Below are 19,840 nucleotides of genomic sequence, written 5' to 3'. Positions count from 1 at the left end.
CAGTGATGTTTATTTACTTATTATGGACGGTAACAACGTGATCAAGAAGGTGTTAAAAGAAGAGTTAAATGAAAACATTCCTGTCTGTACAAGCTGTAGGTTCAGAGCTTCGACAGCAATGATTGTAAACAACAATGCAAAAACAAATTTCTGTACATACACAGAAAATGCATATGAAATACAGCAGAACTGCAAAAAAGGCATCTCTTCAGTGTTTATTTAGCCTAAGTTTTAATAGTTTCATAACTGGGTCATTGTCATAATGGAGATTGAAGTTAAAATGATAGATGCCAGAACAAAACAGCATGCATTTTGAGTTTCAAAGCAGTCGACAACTCAATTCACGTTGTTGTATGATATGATATGACTGAAAGATCCAGAGCTGCACCGAAGTGGAAGTTAAGGTGAGATTGCTTCATCACTAGTATATATTTATTAGTAGTATATAAGTATATATTTTGATATTTCTGCACAGCTGTCAAATAGTTTGTTTTAATTTAGTCTTACTAATTCATGGCTTTGTTTAGAAGATAAGTGTTAGAAAATATGTGCTAATATTGGCCTTTGAAAATCACATCAGAATACAGGGCCTGTTAATTATTTATTAAAACAGGAATATTAGAAAGCGTGTTGTCTTATGGCTGCATGCTCATGTGCCTGTGAGTTTTCTTCTTTCCCAGGTCACCTACATATTCAGAGTTAAGCATGAACTCGTCCAGACCTCCGCCGCCTTCTCCTCCGAGGTTCAGGCCAGCAGCAGAGCGAGCGCCGGCAGCAGGCTGAGAGCCGCTGCTCTCCAGCTGAGGGCAGCAAAGGACTCGGCTCCGTTGCACAGGTCAGTGTCACAGCACACGTTGGTGTAGTTGAAGTAGAGGCCTGAGGCGTATTTCTGTCCGCTCACACCACACTGAGACTGGATGGCACAGCTCTTCTCGTACATCGTTATCTGTAGAGCGCCTGAGAGAAAAAGCAGAGGAGTTTATTTTGGTGCACAAAGAGACCACATAAATGATCATTTTAAAAGCAGATGTATACCGACTATAGTGAGTTTTTTTTCTCTCTGTAAATTTCATTTGAAAAAGTCAGGGATGTATTTTTATACTTGAGCTGCATTATGTGTTGATTGGAGCTTAAATTTTGCAGGACTTGTTTATAGTGTATCACTTGTAGTTAATCAAACCTTAACGTTTTTATTCATTTAAGTTAAAAACAAGAGTTCAGCTATGGGCACCGCTGGTTTGAATTAAACAAATTGATGACTAAAGACAAGTGAAAGCAATTACCATAATTTTTCTCCCAAAAACTAGACTATATATAACAAAATTATTTTTAAAAATCTATATATTTATGCCATTGCTTTAATCTCAAAATTTAACCACCATTTAAACAATCTGAATGTATGTGCTTTTAATTCTTACATTTTTTTTAAAGGCCAATTTTAAGTTTTAAAATCTCAGAAATGTCCTAAATATACTCAAAAATAAATTACTAAATACTAAATATATTATTACATGTCAGGATTAGAATAGAAAAATCAATTGTCTATAATTTTACACATCCACTAGAACTTAATATGATATTAGTATCTTATATCACCAGTCCAATTTAAATTGATTGAATTTAAATATTGTATACTTGACTTGAATTTTTAGATCAGGAGAAAGTGATGAATTTGAGCAGTGGAATATATTAATTTAAATATTGGAAACTTGGATGATATATGTATCATCAATGACGTATTAAGAATTTTTCATAAAGGGGGAAAGTTAAGTAAATTAAAATCAGATTTTTTGCAATTGAGTATTTTGAATCAATAAACTCAGTGCTGATTTTTCAAATTCAGCAGTGATTCATTTTAAATAAGGAATTTACAGTAGATATTTTTATGACTCAACTCCTAATAACCTTTTTTTGCATCTGTACAAAAACCATTAAATTTGATCCATTCGGTGATGTTTAGTGAAGCATTAATGATAAATGCTACTGCTTCATTCCTCTCACCTAATTTTATGACAGGCAATAGATCTGAAATCACACTCAACATTTGTGACGACACTGATGACAAAAAAACAGCAAGAGAAGCTGCTTTTTATCTCAGTCATTTACCAAATGATCCCCCTTAAAGGTTGGTAACACTGATTTACCCACATGGTGCTGTCGCTGAAATCTGTCGGAGTATTCACAGGTTAATGTGCAAGTTAAAAAAAAAAAAAGGTTTTAGGCTCTGATGAGATACAGTAACATTTCGCTCCACCCACAGAGCCCAGAGAGCTATTTTTAGAAATAATTTGATGGCATCACAGCATTAGTGGTCTGACAACCGGCCTGATGAGAAACGACAGAGATCTGATTCACTGAGTCACTCTTTCGTTTCATTTTGGGGTTTTTTACACTTGTGTTTTTACACTGATCTGGTCGTGAAAACAATCACAATTTTTTATTTTAGTATCCATAGCAGGGACTCTGGTGTGTATGGACCAGGGACGACAGCCGGCTGTGGGTCCCTGTCGTGCGTGGTACAGCCTCTCCTCTTGGCACTCTGGCAGAGTACCAGGGCCACGAACCCACAACTAAACCAAATTAAATGTATTTAACATAAAAATGGTGATAAAATGTAGTTATTATTTTCATTCTTTAGAAGTCACCAGAATGCAGCAAACAGAGTCACAGAAACTCACTTTTTTTTTTTTAGGTGGACCAATACAATTGATTTCAAAATCCAACCTATTTTTGAGGTCTCAGGGCTGGCAAGTATAGCTGGCGTTGCTAGTAAACGGTTACCATGGCCGACAGACGTCACAGCGACGACACTGTTTGGATCTGAGGGAAGTAAGATCCACCTGAAATTACTGCTTATCACAAGAGGTGCTGCCAAAGAAAACAAAACCGAGATCTTGGAAATAAAAACTAATAGTTTCCGCTTTATTTTAATAGTCACTGTTTAATGTTTAGATCCAGTGGACTTATTACAGAACCTAAACAAAACTGTCCCGGACGACGTCCCCCCGCTCACTCCCACCATGCTTAAGTGAAGCTAAAATATCCCGGATACGGGTGCTGCCATCTTGCACTGGTGATGTCATTCAGAGCTGAATTTTGCGCAAAGAACTGAATTTTGTAGAACTGAACAACTTATGAAACCGAACTTATTATAAAAACGATCCCTTGAACAAACATTGAGAAATACCTTCAGTGACCTTCGACAATCTTTGGTAAAAATGTATTTCGTGTGCACTTTAAGTTTTTATTTTGGCCCATGTGCCATTATTAACATGGCAGGGCGGGCTTTATGACCTATACTGCAGACAGACACCAGGGGGCGATCCAGACTTATAAGTTACACTGAAGCTTTGTATGACAAATTGTGACCGTCCTGCCCCAAAATCTCAGAAGATAATCTCATCTACAGACACAGAAGTACACACAAACACACACACACACACAGATCTGGAGCTCACCCCGTCTCCCCATCGCAGTACTGGACAGGCAGCGCTGTCCGGCTGGACACTCCTGAGGAAACTTAAAGCAGTCGAGAGGAGAGATGGCTGGAAATACACAGGTGTAACAGTGCAAACTGGCTGAAGGGGAAAAAATGGAAAAAAATATTACAAAATTTACTGTGAAATCTACAATTTTTAGGCTAATACTGACTTTGATATCTGAGACTTTAAAATTCTGGCAATTACATTTTGACTGATTTTGCACTTAATCAGATGAACAGTTTTGATAGTGATCATTAAATTTGGTTATAAAGGTACTGTGACCAGGATAAGTATCGAGCAGGACAGTTATCACAGCTATCACAGATAAATATAAACTTTTCAGTGCTTTCTGGTGACGAATTTTGTAATAGAGACATAGTTTCTTTATGCACCAGTTTATAGCTGATATGTAAATATTGCCCACTGACAGACTTATCGGTGCGCAACACATTCTGCAAAATGGAAAAAAAAAATGTGGGATAATATTTGATCTTGAACTCATTCCAGTTTGATGGACACACTGCAGGAATTAATCCTTATAAATTTATTTTTGTTAAATAAAGATTGACACCCAGTATCACACTAAACACCAAACCTTACAGTCAGGAAGTCTCAGTTTTGGGGCTGGACCAACTTTTTAAATCTTCTGTAAGTTTTTCTAAATTGTTTAAACTTTGCTGTTTTGCCAAAAAATGCAACAGAAATTAGACATAGTTTAAATGACATGACCCTAGAAACACACTTTTTATGATAAAGTAAACAGTGTTTTAATGTCCTCTTATAATTAACCAGTTGAATTAACTAAATTACATACCTGCCAAAGGTAGAAAACACAGGAGTGCAATCATAAGTTGTGAAGGAGACATGATGCTTCCTGTCCTCAGTTTGTTTTAACTATTCAGGCACGTTCAAATAATCCTTTCTTGGGACGTTACAACTCTCTTATCAATCTAACCGCTGATCCGTTACATCCCACATTCTCATTCCTAAATTAAATTTGTCTTTGAAGTCCAAGTCCACACCCTTCGCCTTTTTCTGCTGTTTTTCTTTGGCTTTATTTGCTGTTAAACTGATGAAGTTGCACCTCCTTAAATGTTTATAGTCCGCCACCTCAGTTCACCTCTGAGTTTTTCTCTGAATGTCACTCTTCCTCTTGTCTCCTGTCTTTTGTCGTGAATACTCAGTTTTACTCTGGCAGTCAGTGTCGCCTCTCGTAAACGTCTAATTTAATTTGGAGTGGTAATTATTATCAGCTGACGTGGCTGAAGAAAGTCTGAGATTCAGCTTTATGTTTTGCATTTGATTGGTGTTCATTCATTTAGAGAAAACATAAAGAAAAGGAAGTGAATGAGATTATCTCTGACCTCAAAGGAAAGTACATCAAGCAAAAATAACACCAAAAACCTGTTTTCAGTATCATCTGGAAATATGTGGGTTTAAAAACACAGAGTTAAAATGCTATGATAAAAATGCAAGGCTGATACTTTTTGACATTAATATGCGACAACAAAAATTTCCCTTTTGGAATAGTAAAGATTAGTAAAGTCATCTAAACCTTTCATAAAATGCCACTGGAATTTCTTAGAATTTGGGACAGACTAGGAATCGACCGATATTGTTCTTTCAGGGCCGAAACAGATACCGATTATTAGTTGTTAATGAGACTGATAACTAGTATTTGGAACCGATACGCATTTTCAATAAAAATTCAATGTTTTTGTCAAGATTAAGAATTTGAAATATAACAAACTTCAGTGCAAAACTTTGTTTAAATGCCTCTAGAAAATGTTTACTCAAGACTGAAGCTTTTAACCTCATGTACAGCAAGTTCTCAGCAACTTTTTTTTTATGAAGTCAAGTGAAAAATTAGATAAAAAATGAATGAATAAAAATAGCTCCCTGAGGTTTTACAAAGTAAAAGTGCCTCCCATGCTACATTTTCTTTGCATGTGTTGCAGACTGTCATCCCTGGTGTTGGTTGAGCTTAATATGCATACTTTTTCATTAATTAATCTGTCCGCCCGTAGTACAAACGTCCACTTGGACTACCAAGAAGACGTTTTGAATTTGGTGGTAAAAAAGTCACTCTGTGTATAAAGATGAAGGTCAACTGTGACATCATAATTTTCTGCAAAAACACTTTTTTTGACCATTATTCAGCATCATAACTCAGGAACAGAAGGGGAGACGTTTAGTGGATATTGACTTGGCAACACGGACCTTGGGTGCTTACATCTAAACTGTGCTGTTTGTACAGATCTTGTGTGCTGGGGAAGATGTGTGTGAAGCATCTGTGTTTTCACACACACGGATGCTAACTTTAACATCTTGACTTGATCTTGCGACTTGGCTAATGCACAGGCATACAACTGCGGAAGCGTGATTCTAGTTTTATTTCCAGATCAAGTGGCAATAATTTAAACTTCTTTAAAGTACTGATGCGCTGCTTTACCTGTCTGATTTATGTCCGTCGACCATAAAAAAATCACACTTTCAGTGATTTATAGACATATAGTTTATAGACTTTAAATTAAAAACAAGCCCAAGACATTAAAACCACTTGACATGTAACACACTGTATTTTAGTTGCATTTCTTACCATTTTTCTGCTGTATTTGTATGCTTAAATAGTGAAACAATATTATTTTTAAATCCTTTATCATAATTTTTAGAGTAACTATTACAAAAACAAAACATTTTTATAGACATAAGCAAAAACTGTCCATAAGGTTTTGACTTGTAAAAACAACTACTGCAAAATCAGACGTTAGGTGTTAATGTGTGTTTGGGTGAGACAGCAGCTAGAAAAGACAGACAGCAATAAAGTCAGCACTGTGGACAAAGAGTCAGCGTCTTAGAGAGAAACGGAGAGAGAGAAAGTCAGCATGTGAGAGACAGAGCGTCAGTGAGCTGGAGAGCGAGGCCGTTTAACTGAATTATCCTTGAGGGCGTAATGGGAGACATGAGGGCAGCACGCAGGACGGTCTGCTGACAGCAGTCTTGTGATGGAGCGAGCTAAGCAGGCTCAGACTGAATAAGCTGTTTACCAATCGATTAATGACACAGCACACAGCCAAAAACATGAAAAAGTGCCTTAAAATACTCACAAACTCCCAACAGATTTAGACTGTATTTACAAAGCATTTTATTTGATTTCTCTTGCACTATAGATTTTTTTTAATTGCGTTGTATTTTATACCCAAATGAACAGTGACAAGTTATAAATGTCGTTAAGCATTCATGACTCGTCATGTTTTTGAAGTGTGTGTGTGTGTGTGTGTGTGTGTGTGTGTTTGTTTGTTTGTTTGTTTGTTTGTTTGTTTAGTGTGCACATCTGTCCCCATCCCATACGTTTTGGGTTGTATTTACTTAAAAAAAACTTTAAAAAATTTACTAAAAAAACCTTTTTTATTCATTAAACACATACAACAAAGACAACACACAACATAGAGATGTTTACATTAATATCCACATACATGTCCAGATTCAACAATTATAAATACATATAAAGTGGTGATACTGCTTTCCAAATTACACCTACTAGATCAGCACATAACGCGCTCTTCACCATTTACAATCACATGAAAAGAGCACAAGAAATATACATATATTATGTATACATGTATAACAAAATAGAAATAAGAATGCAATTGAGAAAGAGAAGATTTTTGGTGACTAGAATCCAGCAATGCTCGTATTAAAAAACAGTTTGACATTTATTTTCTAAAAGAATTTGAACGTTTTTTTTTTTTTTTACAAAAAAACAACTTTCGATCAGTTCAATACTGCTAGATAAAAGTGTTTTATTTTCATATTTCAGCTTTGCATGAGCTAAAAAATACTGCCTGTTTGTAGGTTCACATATAGGCAATTTTTACATTTTGTAGTGAAATTGTTTTATTTAAAAAAAGAGTGCAGTAAAATAATGTAAAACTGTAGCTGCAAGGTCCAAAACCACTAAGATAAGAGATAAGTTGGTAACAAAAAGAGCTAAAAATAAGGTGAAATCAATATAAACAATGCAAAATATAGTGTATATTATACATACAATGACACAAAAAGCACTATAAAACAGTATCGCCACCTCTGCTTTCCATTGAGCCTACTTTCTAAGATATAAAGGGGAAAACTGACTTGATTGGAGTAAATTTCAACGGAAGTAAATTAAAAATCCTCAACTGAAGTAAATTTTTTGACTTTATGTCATTCACGCCAACTTCAGCAAACACAGTTGGTAACTGTTGTCTCTATGACTCAATCCTAAATTAAGTCAATTTCTGCTGTTTTACAATAAAACAGGTGTGAGGACAGAGGTTTTTCTAGTTTTTAACAGTAAGGGAGTGGAGGAGAGTGTTTCTACAGACAGTGTGATAAACCAGCTGATTCTGTATTTGACTGCGATGTTTTGTTTGCTGGCTGAAGGATCTCAGCGGACAGATGGTGTTCTTTAATCCTGTCTGTGTCCTCAACCTCCCATCCTCCCTCCCCCCGCCATCCATCCACATTTCCCTCCACTATTACATCAGCATCACATTTCCTGTCTTTTTTCCCTCCTCTGTTTACAGAAATACAAAGATAATCCGTCTTTTTTCCGTCTTTGTGCGAGTCGCCTCTGTATCTCTGACTCTCGGTCGCTGATAAACAACCAGCAGCTGCAGTAACTCAGTTTAGTCAGTAGAAGGGAACATTGTGCTGCTTTATGAGCCAAAAAACATGTTTATGCGTGTTTAAATCACTGCTGTGCAAACCTCCAAATTCCTTTAAAAAAAAAAAAAAAAAGTTTGCATACTGGATAATATTTGTAGTTTTAAAGAGATGCAAAGGTTTATTTTAGTGTCTGGTGTTTATCCAAGAATCTCAGCAGTGTCCAATATCATCTGACCCACATTTCAGGATTATGTTTTTTATCATGTCACAAAGACAAAAAGCAGACAACAGCTCAGTAGGTGCAACATAGGCCTTAATCTATCGTGACTTTGAACAGAAGCAGAGGAGAAATAAACCTGGTGAAATAAATCAACTGTGAAGCAGATGAGACTTTAATGCAGCCATTTATTTAGGCTTACTGTAGAAGTGAGAAGAATATTGACTTTTTTGATTCACAGTTTATTTTTAAGTCAGATACGAGCATAGAGGCAGTATCTGACAGTGCATAAACAATTCATCAGGATTAACAGGGAGAATATTAAATAAGAGTCCTTAATCCTAGAAAATCTTACAGAAATACTCCAATCCGTCATTAATTCAGTGTGTCAATACACAGAAGTGTCAGAGTAGATTTATATGTAGCAAAAGTAGAGATTCATCAGTGGGGCCAAACTTATGCTAGAATTTCCCAATAAACCAGCCAGCTAATGTTAAATTAAACTGCTCTTTATTATTCCAAGTGACCAAAAAAAAATTTTTTTTCAGTAATTAAGTTATTAACACAGTTAATAAATTTGACTTTTCTGAAAGTCCCAAAATTTTCAGTTACTGTTCCTAGAAATCAGCCTAAAAGGTACCATTAATATTAACTTAATGGGTTAGTTTATCATGGAAACCAGCTCCATTTTAACCCCAAAAGTTAATGCTAAGTCACAGTAGAGCTGATGTTTATAAACATTAATGTTAAATCTATTACTTTTTTTAGTGTCTCAAAAATCCCATTTAGTGTTACGTTATTCTTACTAAAGTAAACTTCTGGATAATACTGCCTCTGATTAGCTTTAAGATGAAGTTAATGAATACTGATGGTTTACTTTAAACGTATTACTGTAGGGACGATAAATGTTTAACAACAACACATTATTGATTTTTACCATTTTTGATTAGGCTTAAGTAACAGATTGATTTTATTTTTTTAATTATTAAGGGACTGTACTTTATTTATCAGAGGAGGTGGGATGGCTCATGTCTGACTTTATTTTCCCCTCCCCCTCAAAAAAACTTTTATTTATTTATCGCAAATTCAGTTACTTGGCTTGTGTATTATTAGATTTTTAAATTGTATCCTTTGATGTTTGAAAGTTAAAAGTTAAAAAAAAAGACTTTTTCACTACCATTATGCGTTCAGGAGCACAGAATCTAATGTGTTTACAGGATTTGGTTGGTGCAAAGGATTTATTTTTTGGCAAAATTTAATGTAGAATTAAATGATTTTTAACTTTTTTAACTTTTTCGATTACATAGAATTACAACATACAGTTACAGTGTAAAAAAAAAGACACATATCAATGTAAAATACACTTACAACTCTAAAATTGTACTGCTTCAGTATGTGACATTTATGCCATCTCATGTTTTTTTATCCATTATTTTTAAAGTTATTAGTAGCCTATTATTAATATTATTATTATTTATTTTCCTCCTCAGTCACAATGTTGGCCCAGTTGTATCAACCTTACTGATAAAGTGTAACTCCAGACACCAGTTTCTAAAATAAAAACTAGAAAATGTTAATGAAGTTGGAGAAAAACGCTGCTCTATATTAAACTTATTACTTTAATAAAGCTAAATGTTTCAGCAGCAAAACGTTATTGATTTTGCACTCTCCGTTATTGATTACTGTAGTGTGCAGCTACATTCAACAATTATCGATAATCAATTTATCAACTGATCAGGACAGGACGTGTGGGGGATGGGGGTGGGGGTGGGGGGGGCAGAGCTGGACTTAAATACTCGAACGACCGGAAGTAACGCGCTTTTGCTTTAAAACAATAAAAGCATAGAGCTCGCCACATTTTAACGCCGTAAACCTAATGTAGCGTTTATTTACAACTGCCTTGTTTTTGGTTCTGCCACTGTTTTGAGCGTATTTAAGAATTACGCCTTTTTTATCATTATTTTTCGATGTTTTTTTTTTTAGAAAAATTTATTTTTCGACTTTTTTTGAAAAAAGAATGGACACGGACAGAAACAAAAAAAGCAAATAAAAATTATTCATAATCATATCATATCAGACTTTTGCCAAATACGTTTTTATAATTGTCTAAAAATCATTTTTTTTTTTAAAAAAAAATTGTTAAAACAGGAGAGGAAAGTGTTGAAATCACTCAGGAAAAGATAGAAAAATGGTTGTCAACCTAAAAAAATGCCTATGGATAAATACTTTCTCCATTAAAATAATTTTAAAAATCTATAGTTAAAATTACGAGTTCCTCGTAGCCGTCATATTCTGAAATACATAACCGGAAATGCACGTGTTCACAACCGTGGCGTTGACGTAACTTGTTGGCCAGCAGAGAAAGACAACGGGAGAGTAACGGGAACTGGGTCGGTTTGGAAATTAAATCAAACGGAGGGAAAAACGGCCAAACGTGGGAGCAACGACGCGCAAAAAGAGGTAATATACAAGTCTGCGTGTGCTTTAGTTGTTCTTGCAGCTTGTGTGAGTTTTGGGGACAGTTTCCTCTCTGGAAAGATGTGAGACATCATCAGAAGTATTTGGGAAGGAGCAGTGAGCTGCTGGGCGGCGCGCTCCTGCAGCCAAGATGTTTGGCTCTGTTTATGGCTTTGGTTCATAGTTATTGTTGCAGCTGGATAACTCAGAGCTGCGAAGTCAGGAGGGCTGATTACACTGTCGAAACAGAGAAGAGTGAACTTAGGGACTGTTCTTTATTCATCACAGGAGGGTCGCTGGTGTGTGACTTTGTTTTTGCAACAAACATTTTTCTTTAAGCCTCCCTGAGTGACCTGGGGAAATGCACGACCCTCCCTTCACCATCAGTTATTTATTAGATTTATAAAACTTTCATGTTTGAAAGTTAGAAGTTGAGGACGAAACCTTTGAGTTGGGGAAAAAAGCCTTGTTTTTTAACTTTTGTTGTGCATGCCGGTTTGTAGGTGCAAACTGTGTATTTTTGGGAACATTTTAAATTAGACGTTTAAAATAATAATTAGGATGAAATATCACTTTTTTACACTTTTTTCTGATAGAACTGTTCCTTTTACATTATGTGTTAAAGGACTCTCAGAAATGTTAAATTCCAACGATAATTGCTGTTTATGCAGTTTCCGGCTATGATAATGGTGTATTTTTGATGGTTTTTATGTATTTATTTATTTTAAAGAAAACATGCCAGCAGGTTTGGAAGGCATATTTTTCTAAGGCATGTTTATATATAAACAGAAGTCCCTCCATAGTGCTTAAAAAATATTTAACATATATCCCCCCTTTTTGCACAGCCCCCTCCACTCTTATAAATAGAAAACAGTCCCTAAATGTAGCAGATCGTACCACATAATGTGTTCAGGGAAATTTCAAAATCTAACAATAATTTCTGGCTATGATATATGGTGTAATTTGATTGCTTTTGTTTTGTAGGCGTGTTTTCTTTAAAACTGGTCGTAAAATGAATACAAAATATAGCCATTCAAAGTTGTATGCCAGTTCCATAAGCCAAAAAACCCCGATATTTGACATGCCTCCCCTTTTTTGCACCACCCCCTGTTCCCTCATAATTAACAAACAGTCCCTAAATATAGCAGATCATAAGAGGGAAATACTGTTCTTCTACAAGCTATCACTGCACAAAAACAGTTCATTGAAATATTGTTAACTGTGATTTACCTGAGCTTTCATCTCTACGTGCTGCCTTCATAACAAAATGAAATAAATATCAAAGCTCGGCATTTGTTGCATAAGTTTTAAAGCAGATTAAGGAAACATCCTGTGTGGAAGTCCCTCTCTGCAGCCTCACAGTGGGCGACCACTGTGAGTTTCAGGGAAGATGATGAAAGGACAATTGTCCTGAGTCAAACCCACTGCCCGTGCATGGAGAGGCTTTACAGCATATTGCAGGGCTACTGAATAATGTTTCTTTATAATCTAACCTTGGACAATGCTCCTTTTTGTCTTCTCTAGACTGTGCTATCTCTGTATGTTATTTCAGCTTCCCTTGAAGGCTTTACTGGTGATAATGTGTCCTCGTACAAAGTAACAATCACCAATTCACATAGATAATTACATCTCGTGCCTCTTTCTTGGCCTTGAAATGTGTGTATGGGATACAAGCATTTGTTTTCTTTTGTATTTTGCCTTTTAATGTGTCCATCTCTTGTTTTAGGCTCGAATCTTCTGCTTCCACTTCCTGGCACATGGAGGAGTAGCTGTTGGACGAGGCAGAGATAGAGGGATGAAGATGCTCTCCACGTTCCCCCTGGCCCTCCTCATCCATCCTTTTAACTGAATTTAGAGTTTAGCTGGGTTTTTTTTAGACCGTAAAACAGTTAGTCACACTCATCTTTTTATTATTGCTCACTGCAGGCACATTTACCTGCATCTTGGCACAACACTTGCTAACACTTTTTATAGACACACAGTATTAGTTATTGAAATCATGGCAAACATGTGCCCATATGGCCGCTTCACCCACGCCGTGGTGCGGGGCATCCCAGAGACCTTTGGGAAAGCGTCAGGAGACGATCGTGAGAACGGGGAGACCTCTGTGGACCTGGCTAAAGCTCAGCGCCAGTTCGGATGCCTGACAGGAGCCCTGAGGCAGAAGGTGGGCCTGCAGCTGATCGAGATCCCCCCCGACCCCGATTTGTCAGAGAGCTGGAGGATAGAGGATGTGGCAGTTATCCAGGGAGACACGGCGCTCATCACCCGGCCCTTCAAACAGCAGAGACGCAGCGAGGTAACACAAAGAAAATGGCTTTAGTTTAGCCATTTCTGCGCTCTAATCCTCTGTGCTTAATCTTACTTTGTGAGATAAAGGCACTAAGTAGGAGCCGTTTGTTTCTGGTCATTTCAGTTTTGAATGAGAATGAACTTAAAGCTGATACTTCACTTGTTTCGAGTTTAGTCGTGTTTTAAGTGACATGATTCTCATATGGTCACACGTTACTTGTTGGTGCCTTTTGGAAACATCTGAGATTTGACAGTAGATAGTGGAAAACCACATTTTAACACGAGAGACGACAGAATTTAACTCAGCCTTCATCATGACGCCCATGTTGTCTTTTATTGTCTTTGATAACACTTGACAACACTTAAATCTGTCAAAGATTCCATCAAAACTTAATTTTAGGAATCCGTCATTTCCAAATAATTTCCCAAAACCCACTAATAAGAACCAAGTTATTTGGTACTAATTATAGGGAAAATAAAGGTATCAATCCCCTGGTACATGGTCAATAATAATGTAATATGTTTCACTTTACAGGGCTGTAATATGATAATTGTACTTCAGTGAGAACTGTGTAATCTGGTCCTCATAGACCTTTTCTCAGACATTTTTACATGTCATGTTAGAAAAAAGCATGGGTGTATTTAACAACATTAACGTTAGCTGCACTCCACTTTGAGGAGGTCCTGGTGTGCATGCTGGCTCCCGGAGAGCTTACTGGAACACTTAATTGAAGGTCTGTCAAACACAAAGCAGGATTTGCCTCGAAAGATTGATTGTTGAAATGATTGTTTTTGTCAATAATAGTACCAAGGTCAGTGTTCATCCAGAAAAACACGCATCAGTGTGTTGATTTCTCTTCATCCATCTCTTTACTCCTGATTTCTCCAGGTGGAGGCGGTGAGGAGGGTGGTGTCAGAGCTGAACCTGACCGTAGTGGAGATGGGGGCCGAGGAGGGGGATTCTGGAGGGGCCACGCTGGAGGGCAGCGACGTCCTCTTCACGGGGAGGGAGTTCTTTGTCGGCATCTCCTCCCACACCAACCACAGAGGGGCGGAAGTGCTGGCAGACACTTTCAGGGTAAGTAAGAGGCGCGGAGAGAAGATGAAGCGACTGAAAAAGACAGAAAACTTTTTCAAACAGCTTTTTTTGCTTTGGGCCTTTTGTAAATAATGTATGTGTCTGTATGTAAAATGAGATGACATGTTACAAAGATACTTAATCTGAAACCACTGCCAATAAATAAAATAACCATCAGAGTTTTCAGCCAGTGCAACAAAGACGACCCGAGTGCCAGGATACTCGTCAGGAAACAAACGCAGCTGCCAAAGTGAGCAGGTGGCCGTTTGCTGTGCTGCATTTGGGGAATTATAGTCTGTTAACGGTGATGAATGAGGTCGTACTTTGGCCAAATAATGGAGGCCACACAGCGGGCCCCTCAGGCTTGACACGACCCACCCATTAGTATTGATTACTCCACTTCTCTTAAGTGCAAATTACACACTTCGGCTACTCCTAAAATACACACACACACACACACACTACACATTTACTCATGTTGAATGCGTGTGTGTTTTTGTGTGTGTGTCTGGTATGAATTAGTGTAGGTGGGAGGGCTCATTCGGTGGATGAAAGAGGAAGTCCAGCAGACCGTTTAAGTCCACTGTATCCCGTTTCATAATTGTTACATCAGCATTATGCATGCTCTGCAATTGTCATTCATAAAATTCAATATTTTGCAAGTGTGTTGTACACGCAGTATTAATCGCCACACATCACTCATTATAAAAATTAGGTTAAGTAGTATTGATAGTGCAGCCATGGCTTGATTCGAATCTTTGCTTTTTTGTCAGGGAAGGAAATGTTGGTCATCTGGCTGTTTCACGACATACTAAACGATGACTTTTTAATGACATTTCTCATCACATACTATAGTATGGCATTTTTAGGACATTATTGATAACATACTATTTGGACTTTTTTATGTCATTTTTGACCACATACTATACTTTGACTTTTTCTTGACATATTTGTCAACTTATAATAGTTGTGACTTTTTAATGACTATTTTCATGACTTTTTCATGACAATTTTGACTATGACATTTTTGATCACATACTATAACTATGACTTTTGACGACTTATTATATGATGACTTTCTCATCAAAATTTTGATGGCATACTATACTATGACTTTTTTATGACATTTTTGATGACATACTGTTCTTTATAATTACTACAACTCTAAATAACAGTGGAGTTTCCTTTATCACCTAAGTGAAAATAAAATACAGGTCCAGACTACAGATGAGAATGACGTCCCTCCTCCTGATGACCTCCGTCCCAGATTTTTCAATACAATTTTATTCAATACATGTCACCTTTAGCTAAGGGGGCCTTGGCCTGAAAAACTTTGAACACCCTTGCTTCACAGGAATCTCCAGAATCACGCAGATGGCTTCTTTGTGTCGAGCTACAGGTTGTTAGTAACACTTGTGCTTTTCTTGCTATGACAGAATTTCACTGTGAAAAAAGGTCTTTTTCCACAAAACTAGATGAACTCTCATTTGTTGTCAAAGAACTTGTTGGGACAGTTTTTGTGAATGAAACCTTTCAACCTCCATCTGTTCAGGACTTTGCTGTGTCCACCGTCCCTGTCTGTGGTGGAGCGCGACTGAAAAACATCTGCTCCATGGGAGGCCCAGACACCATCATCATCAGCAACAGTGACGGGGCCAAGAAGACGCTGCGGGTGAGTGTTTGTATTCACAGTGTTTGTGTGAGTATGCGGTGTAAAGAGATATAAAATACTATGGTGTTTATTGTTTTATGCTTTTATTGTGTTTTCAGAAGAACAGAAATGACAAAGCAGGGGAAAACAGACAGGGTCGTCAGAGGTGGAATGAAACGCTTGACATTGTGTAAAACGAAGAATTAAAAGAAAAAAAGCAGGATTACATTGCAGTATCAAGGACTGTGGGTCCTTTATGTCCGTAATTGTCCTTGAAGATCCTAGAAGGTCCTTATGATCTAAAAAGTCAAGGTGTTTTTATGGAGGGTGGAGGCTTCCTCTCATTCATAAGCTAAAGCCGGCTTTAAAAGAGAGGATAAAACGTCCTCCAGAGCAAATAAATGCATGTAATAAAACACTCACTTCAAGTTTAAATGAGATTTCCATTTTCCTCCAATATTTTTCACAGTTTAATGGCATGTCTGAAAGAAAAAAGTCAATTGTTCCATAACATTATTAACTATTATTATCCATTCAGAGGTTTTTGGAGACTCTTTACTGAGTATATTTAAAGGAATAGTTCAACCTTTTAGGAAAAAGGCTTCTGTTCACTCTTTAACTGCGAATTAGATGAGATCATTGATACCACTCATGATTAATGGTGTTTCCCAAAAATGTTGGAGCGATTCCTTTAACCGAAAACTATTGTGGTTAATCTCTTCTGATTAATAAGACATAAAAAAATCGTGTGTTAGTCAGTGTGTGTGTGTGTGTCCAGAGTGGTGTACAGTGACATTAAGTGTGCATGTGTGTTTGTCTGCAGATGATGGAGCAGCTGACGGATCACCACTATGAAATTCTCACTGTTCCCGAGGAATCAGCAGCAAACTGCATCTACATCAAAGGTCCGTCCAAAATGGACTTCCTGCTCCACCGGCCCGCGGAGGAATGTCCTGACAGCGTCTCTGTGAGTACCGCTGAGGTTTACATTTTTATTGCAGGCTTCAGGTTCAAAGTGAGCCCCATCTTTGTCATATTAAAGGATTATGACAGCATGATTTTATTTTGTCTTTGGCAATTTAATATCATGCAACCCTAAAGCTGCGGGACTCACAGGAGACAGATTTAAAAAAAAACAAGCTGCAAAGGTCAACACATCCTGACCTTTAATTTCTTATTATCCTTTTTTATATTCGACTTTCTAAACACCCACATCTGTCCAACATAACACGGAAAACATCATTCATATAACTTCTCCAGAGCTACAGAAGATGTTCTTCAGCTGTTTGCAAAGGTTGACTAGTGCGAACCACATCAAGTAAACCGTCCACAGAGAGTCTAAACGCACTATTGCATTTGCCACAGAGAGCATTTCTTGTTCTTCTTTGCTTCAGCTCCTGCAAATTAAAGCCTTGCATTAAAAAAACAGCATTAAAATACTGTAGGTCAGCATTAAGTTATTTCTGACCTTTATCAGCTTAATTATTGATAAGAAGAAAGACTGCAGTAGACCTCTGCACTGTGATTATGAAGATAAGTAAGACCTCGGATAGACTTTTTTTGGGGATGATTTATGTCTCTGGCGTGATTTTCCTTAACACATTCGAAGCAGACAAGACATTTGAACAGAAATATTAAAATTTGAAGCTTGCGTGTAAAAAAATGAATGCTATGACAGTTGCATCCTTGAATCCAAAGGCTGAAATGCAGTGAAGCAGCTCTCACTCACAGCAGTGGCCTCATTGTTGAACTGTTAAAAATGTGGACAGGTGGGAGGACAACAGGAGAGACATCTCAAAAATTGTATGCACTCGGGAGTTTCTTTTTTTTAGCGAGTTAAATGTTGACTTTTGTGAGAAAGCTCATTTCTGCCAATTTTATGGGAATAACAAAAAGATCCTGTAAGTCGTTAGAATATAAACTTTAGCAAAATATTGACTTGGAAACTCAAATTAATGAGAAAAGATGCATTATTTTAAGTTTGTCATTATTTTAAGATTTAAAATCATTGTTTTTTTAAAGTTATTCTGTATTTTGAGAGAATAAACTCTCAAAAGAGAAACAGATCTATCTTAGAACAATGGCTTTGGGATAAGAAGTATTTTGAGATATTAAGTCGTTATTAAAAGATAATTGTAAGTTTATTGTTCGGAGTCGTGAAGTTATTATTACACTTTTTTTTCTTTTCAATTTCTTTTCACTACACCACCCACTCGCTCTCATGTTAGAGCGGCTGCCACATGTACAGATGATATGCCGTCGCCACAGTGGCAGCAGATTCCAGCCTCGGACTTACAATGCGTACAATAGTATGTTATCAAAAATGCCAAAAGAGTTTAGTATCATATTCATTCATTGTCCATAATATGCCATCAAAAATGTCATAAAAAAGTTATACTTGTCATAAAAGTATTATAAAATATCATTAAAAAATGTTTTACCACCTCCTGGTAATATGACATTTTTACGCTATTTTGAACAACATGCCAGTATTACTTTTATATTGTATTTTGAACAACATGCTTAAGTATGACTTTTTTATGCTGTTTTGAATGACATGCTAAAGTATGAGTTTTCTACACATTTTTTGGACGACATGCAATGCTATGACTGTTTGGTGATATTTTGGATGACATACTAATGTATGAGTTTTTTTGTGCTGTTTTGGACAAAATACTACAGTAGGACTTTTGGACGACATGCTATAGTGTGACATTTTGGTGTAATTTTGGACAGCATGCAAAATCATGATGTTTTTGAATGTTTTTTCAACTTTCTATGCTATGACGTGTCCAAACACGCTGTACTATGTTGTTTTCAGCTGTTTTTGGGACATGTCATATTTTGACATTATTTGCCATACTATAGTATAGTATTACTATTGCCTTCTTGGCCGTTTTTGTGACATGCTAAATTATAAGGTTTTTCGGCCTTTTTTGTCCTATATTCCCACTTTGTACACTAAAACGCATCTCTACGAGAATTTTTATGTGGTTTTCAGCCATTTTTAGGAGCAGTCAAAATTTGACTTTTTTCGCATACCTATTGCCTTCTTGGCCATTTTTGTGACATGCTAAATTATTAGCTTTTTCGCCTTTTTTTGTCCTTTATTCCCACTTTGCACAGTATAATGCGTCTCTACAAGCATTTTTATGTGATTTTCAGCCATTTTTAGGAGCAGTCAAAATTTGACTTTTTTCGCATACTATACTATTGCCTTCTTGGCCGTTTTTGTGACATGCTAAATTATGAGGTTTTTCGCCTTTTTTTGTCCTATATTCCCACTTTGTACACTAAAACGCATCTCTACGAGAATTTGTATGTGGTTTTCAGCCATTTTTAGGAGCAGTCAAAATTTGGCTTTTTTCGATCAAGCTTAACTATTTACACAGCAAATAACACAGAAATGGTAAATCTTGGCCATTTTTGTGACATGCTAAATTATGAGATTTTTTGGCCTTTTTTGGACTTTTTTCCCACTTTGTATATTATGATGCGTCTCTACAAGCATTTTTTATGTGGTTTTCAGCCATTTTAAGGAGCAGTCAAAATTTGACTTTTTTCGCATACTATACTATTGCCTTCTTGGCCATTTTTGTGACATGCTAAATTATGAGGTTTTTCGCATTTTCTTGTCCTTTATTCCCATTTTGTATATTATGACGCGTCTCTATGAGCATGTTTATGTGGTTTTCAGCCATTTTTAGGAGCAGTCAAAATTTGACTTTTTTCGCATACTATACTATTGCCTTCTTGGCCATTTTTGTGACATGCTAAATTATTAGCTTTTTTGCATTTTTTTGTCCTTTATTCCCACTTTGTACAGTATAATGCGTGTCTACAAGCATTTTTATGTTGTTTTCAGCCATTTTTAGGAGCAGTCAAAATTTGACTTTTTTCGCATACTATACTATTGCCTTCTTGGCCGTTTTTGTGACATGCTAAATTATGAGGTTTTTCGCCTTTTTTGTCCTATATTCCCACTTTGTACACTAAAACGCATCTCTCATTTAGAA

The 19,840-nt window shown here is 36.6% G+C and overlaps 2 protein-coding genes across 2 annotated transcripts in view; one reads left to right on the top strand and one right to left on the bottom strand.

Annotated features, from left to right (window-relative positions):
• Positions 1-5: 5 nt before the first annotated feature.
• On the bottom strand, positions 6-4,853 carry LOC121957618 (prostate stem cell antigen-like). The gene is made up of 3 exons (XM_042506303.2): positions 4,297-4,853; positions 3,459-3,578; positions 6-957 (listed from the first exon to the last, which is right to left on the bottom strand). The coding sequence occupies exons 1-3, from the start codon at positions 4,346-4,348 to the stop codon at positions 746-748; spliced, it is 384 nt and encodes a 127-aa protein (XP_042362237.1). The 5' UTR covers positions 4,349-4,853; the 3' UTR covers positions 6-745.
• Positions 4,854-10,679: 5,826 nt separating this feature from the next.
• The window catches only part of ddah2 (DDAH family member 2, ADMA-independent), a 41,888-nt gene continuing 32,727 nt past the window's right edge, over positions 10,680-19,840 (top strand). Inside the window, exons 1-5 of the mRNA XM_042506829.2 lie at positions 10,680-10,806; positions 12,530-13,102; positions 13,985-14,173; positions 15,726-15,845; positions 16,648-16,791. Of these exons, the coding sequence (XP_042362763.2) occupies positions 12,803-13,102; positions 13,985-14,173; positions 15,726-15,845; positions 16,648-16,791 (753 nt within the window). The 5' untranslated portion in view covers positions 10,680-10,806; positions 12,530-12,802. The remainder of the gene's footprint in view (positions 10,807-12,529; positions 13,103-13,984; positions 14,174-15,725; positions 15,846-16,647; positions 16,792-19,840) is intronic.

Source organism: Plectropomus leopardus, chromosome 17 (genome assembly GCF_026936395.1).
Source record: "Plectropomus leopardus strain MGB_pleo_1.0 chromosome 17, ASM2693639v1, whole genome shotgun sequence".
Lineage (NCBI taxonomy): Eukaryota > Metazoa > Chordata > Actinopteri > Perciformes > Serranidae > Plectropomus > Plectropomus leopardus.
The sequence above is the reverse complement of the archived record's forward strand: the minus strand, read 5'-3'. Positions and strand labels throughout refer to the sequence as shown.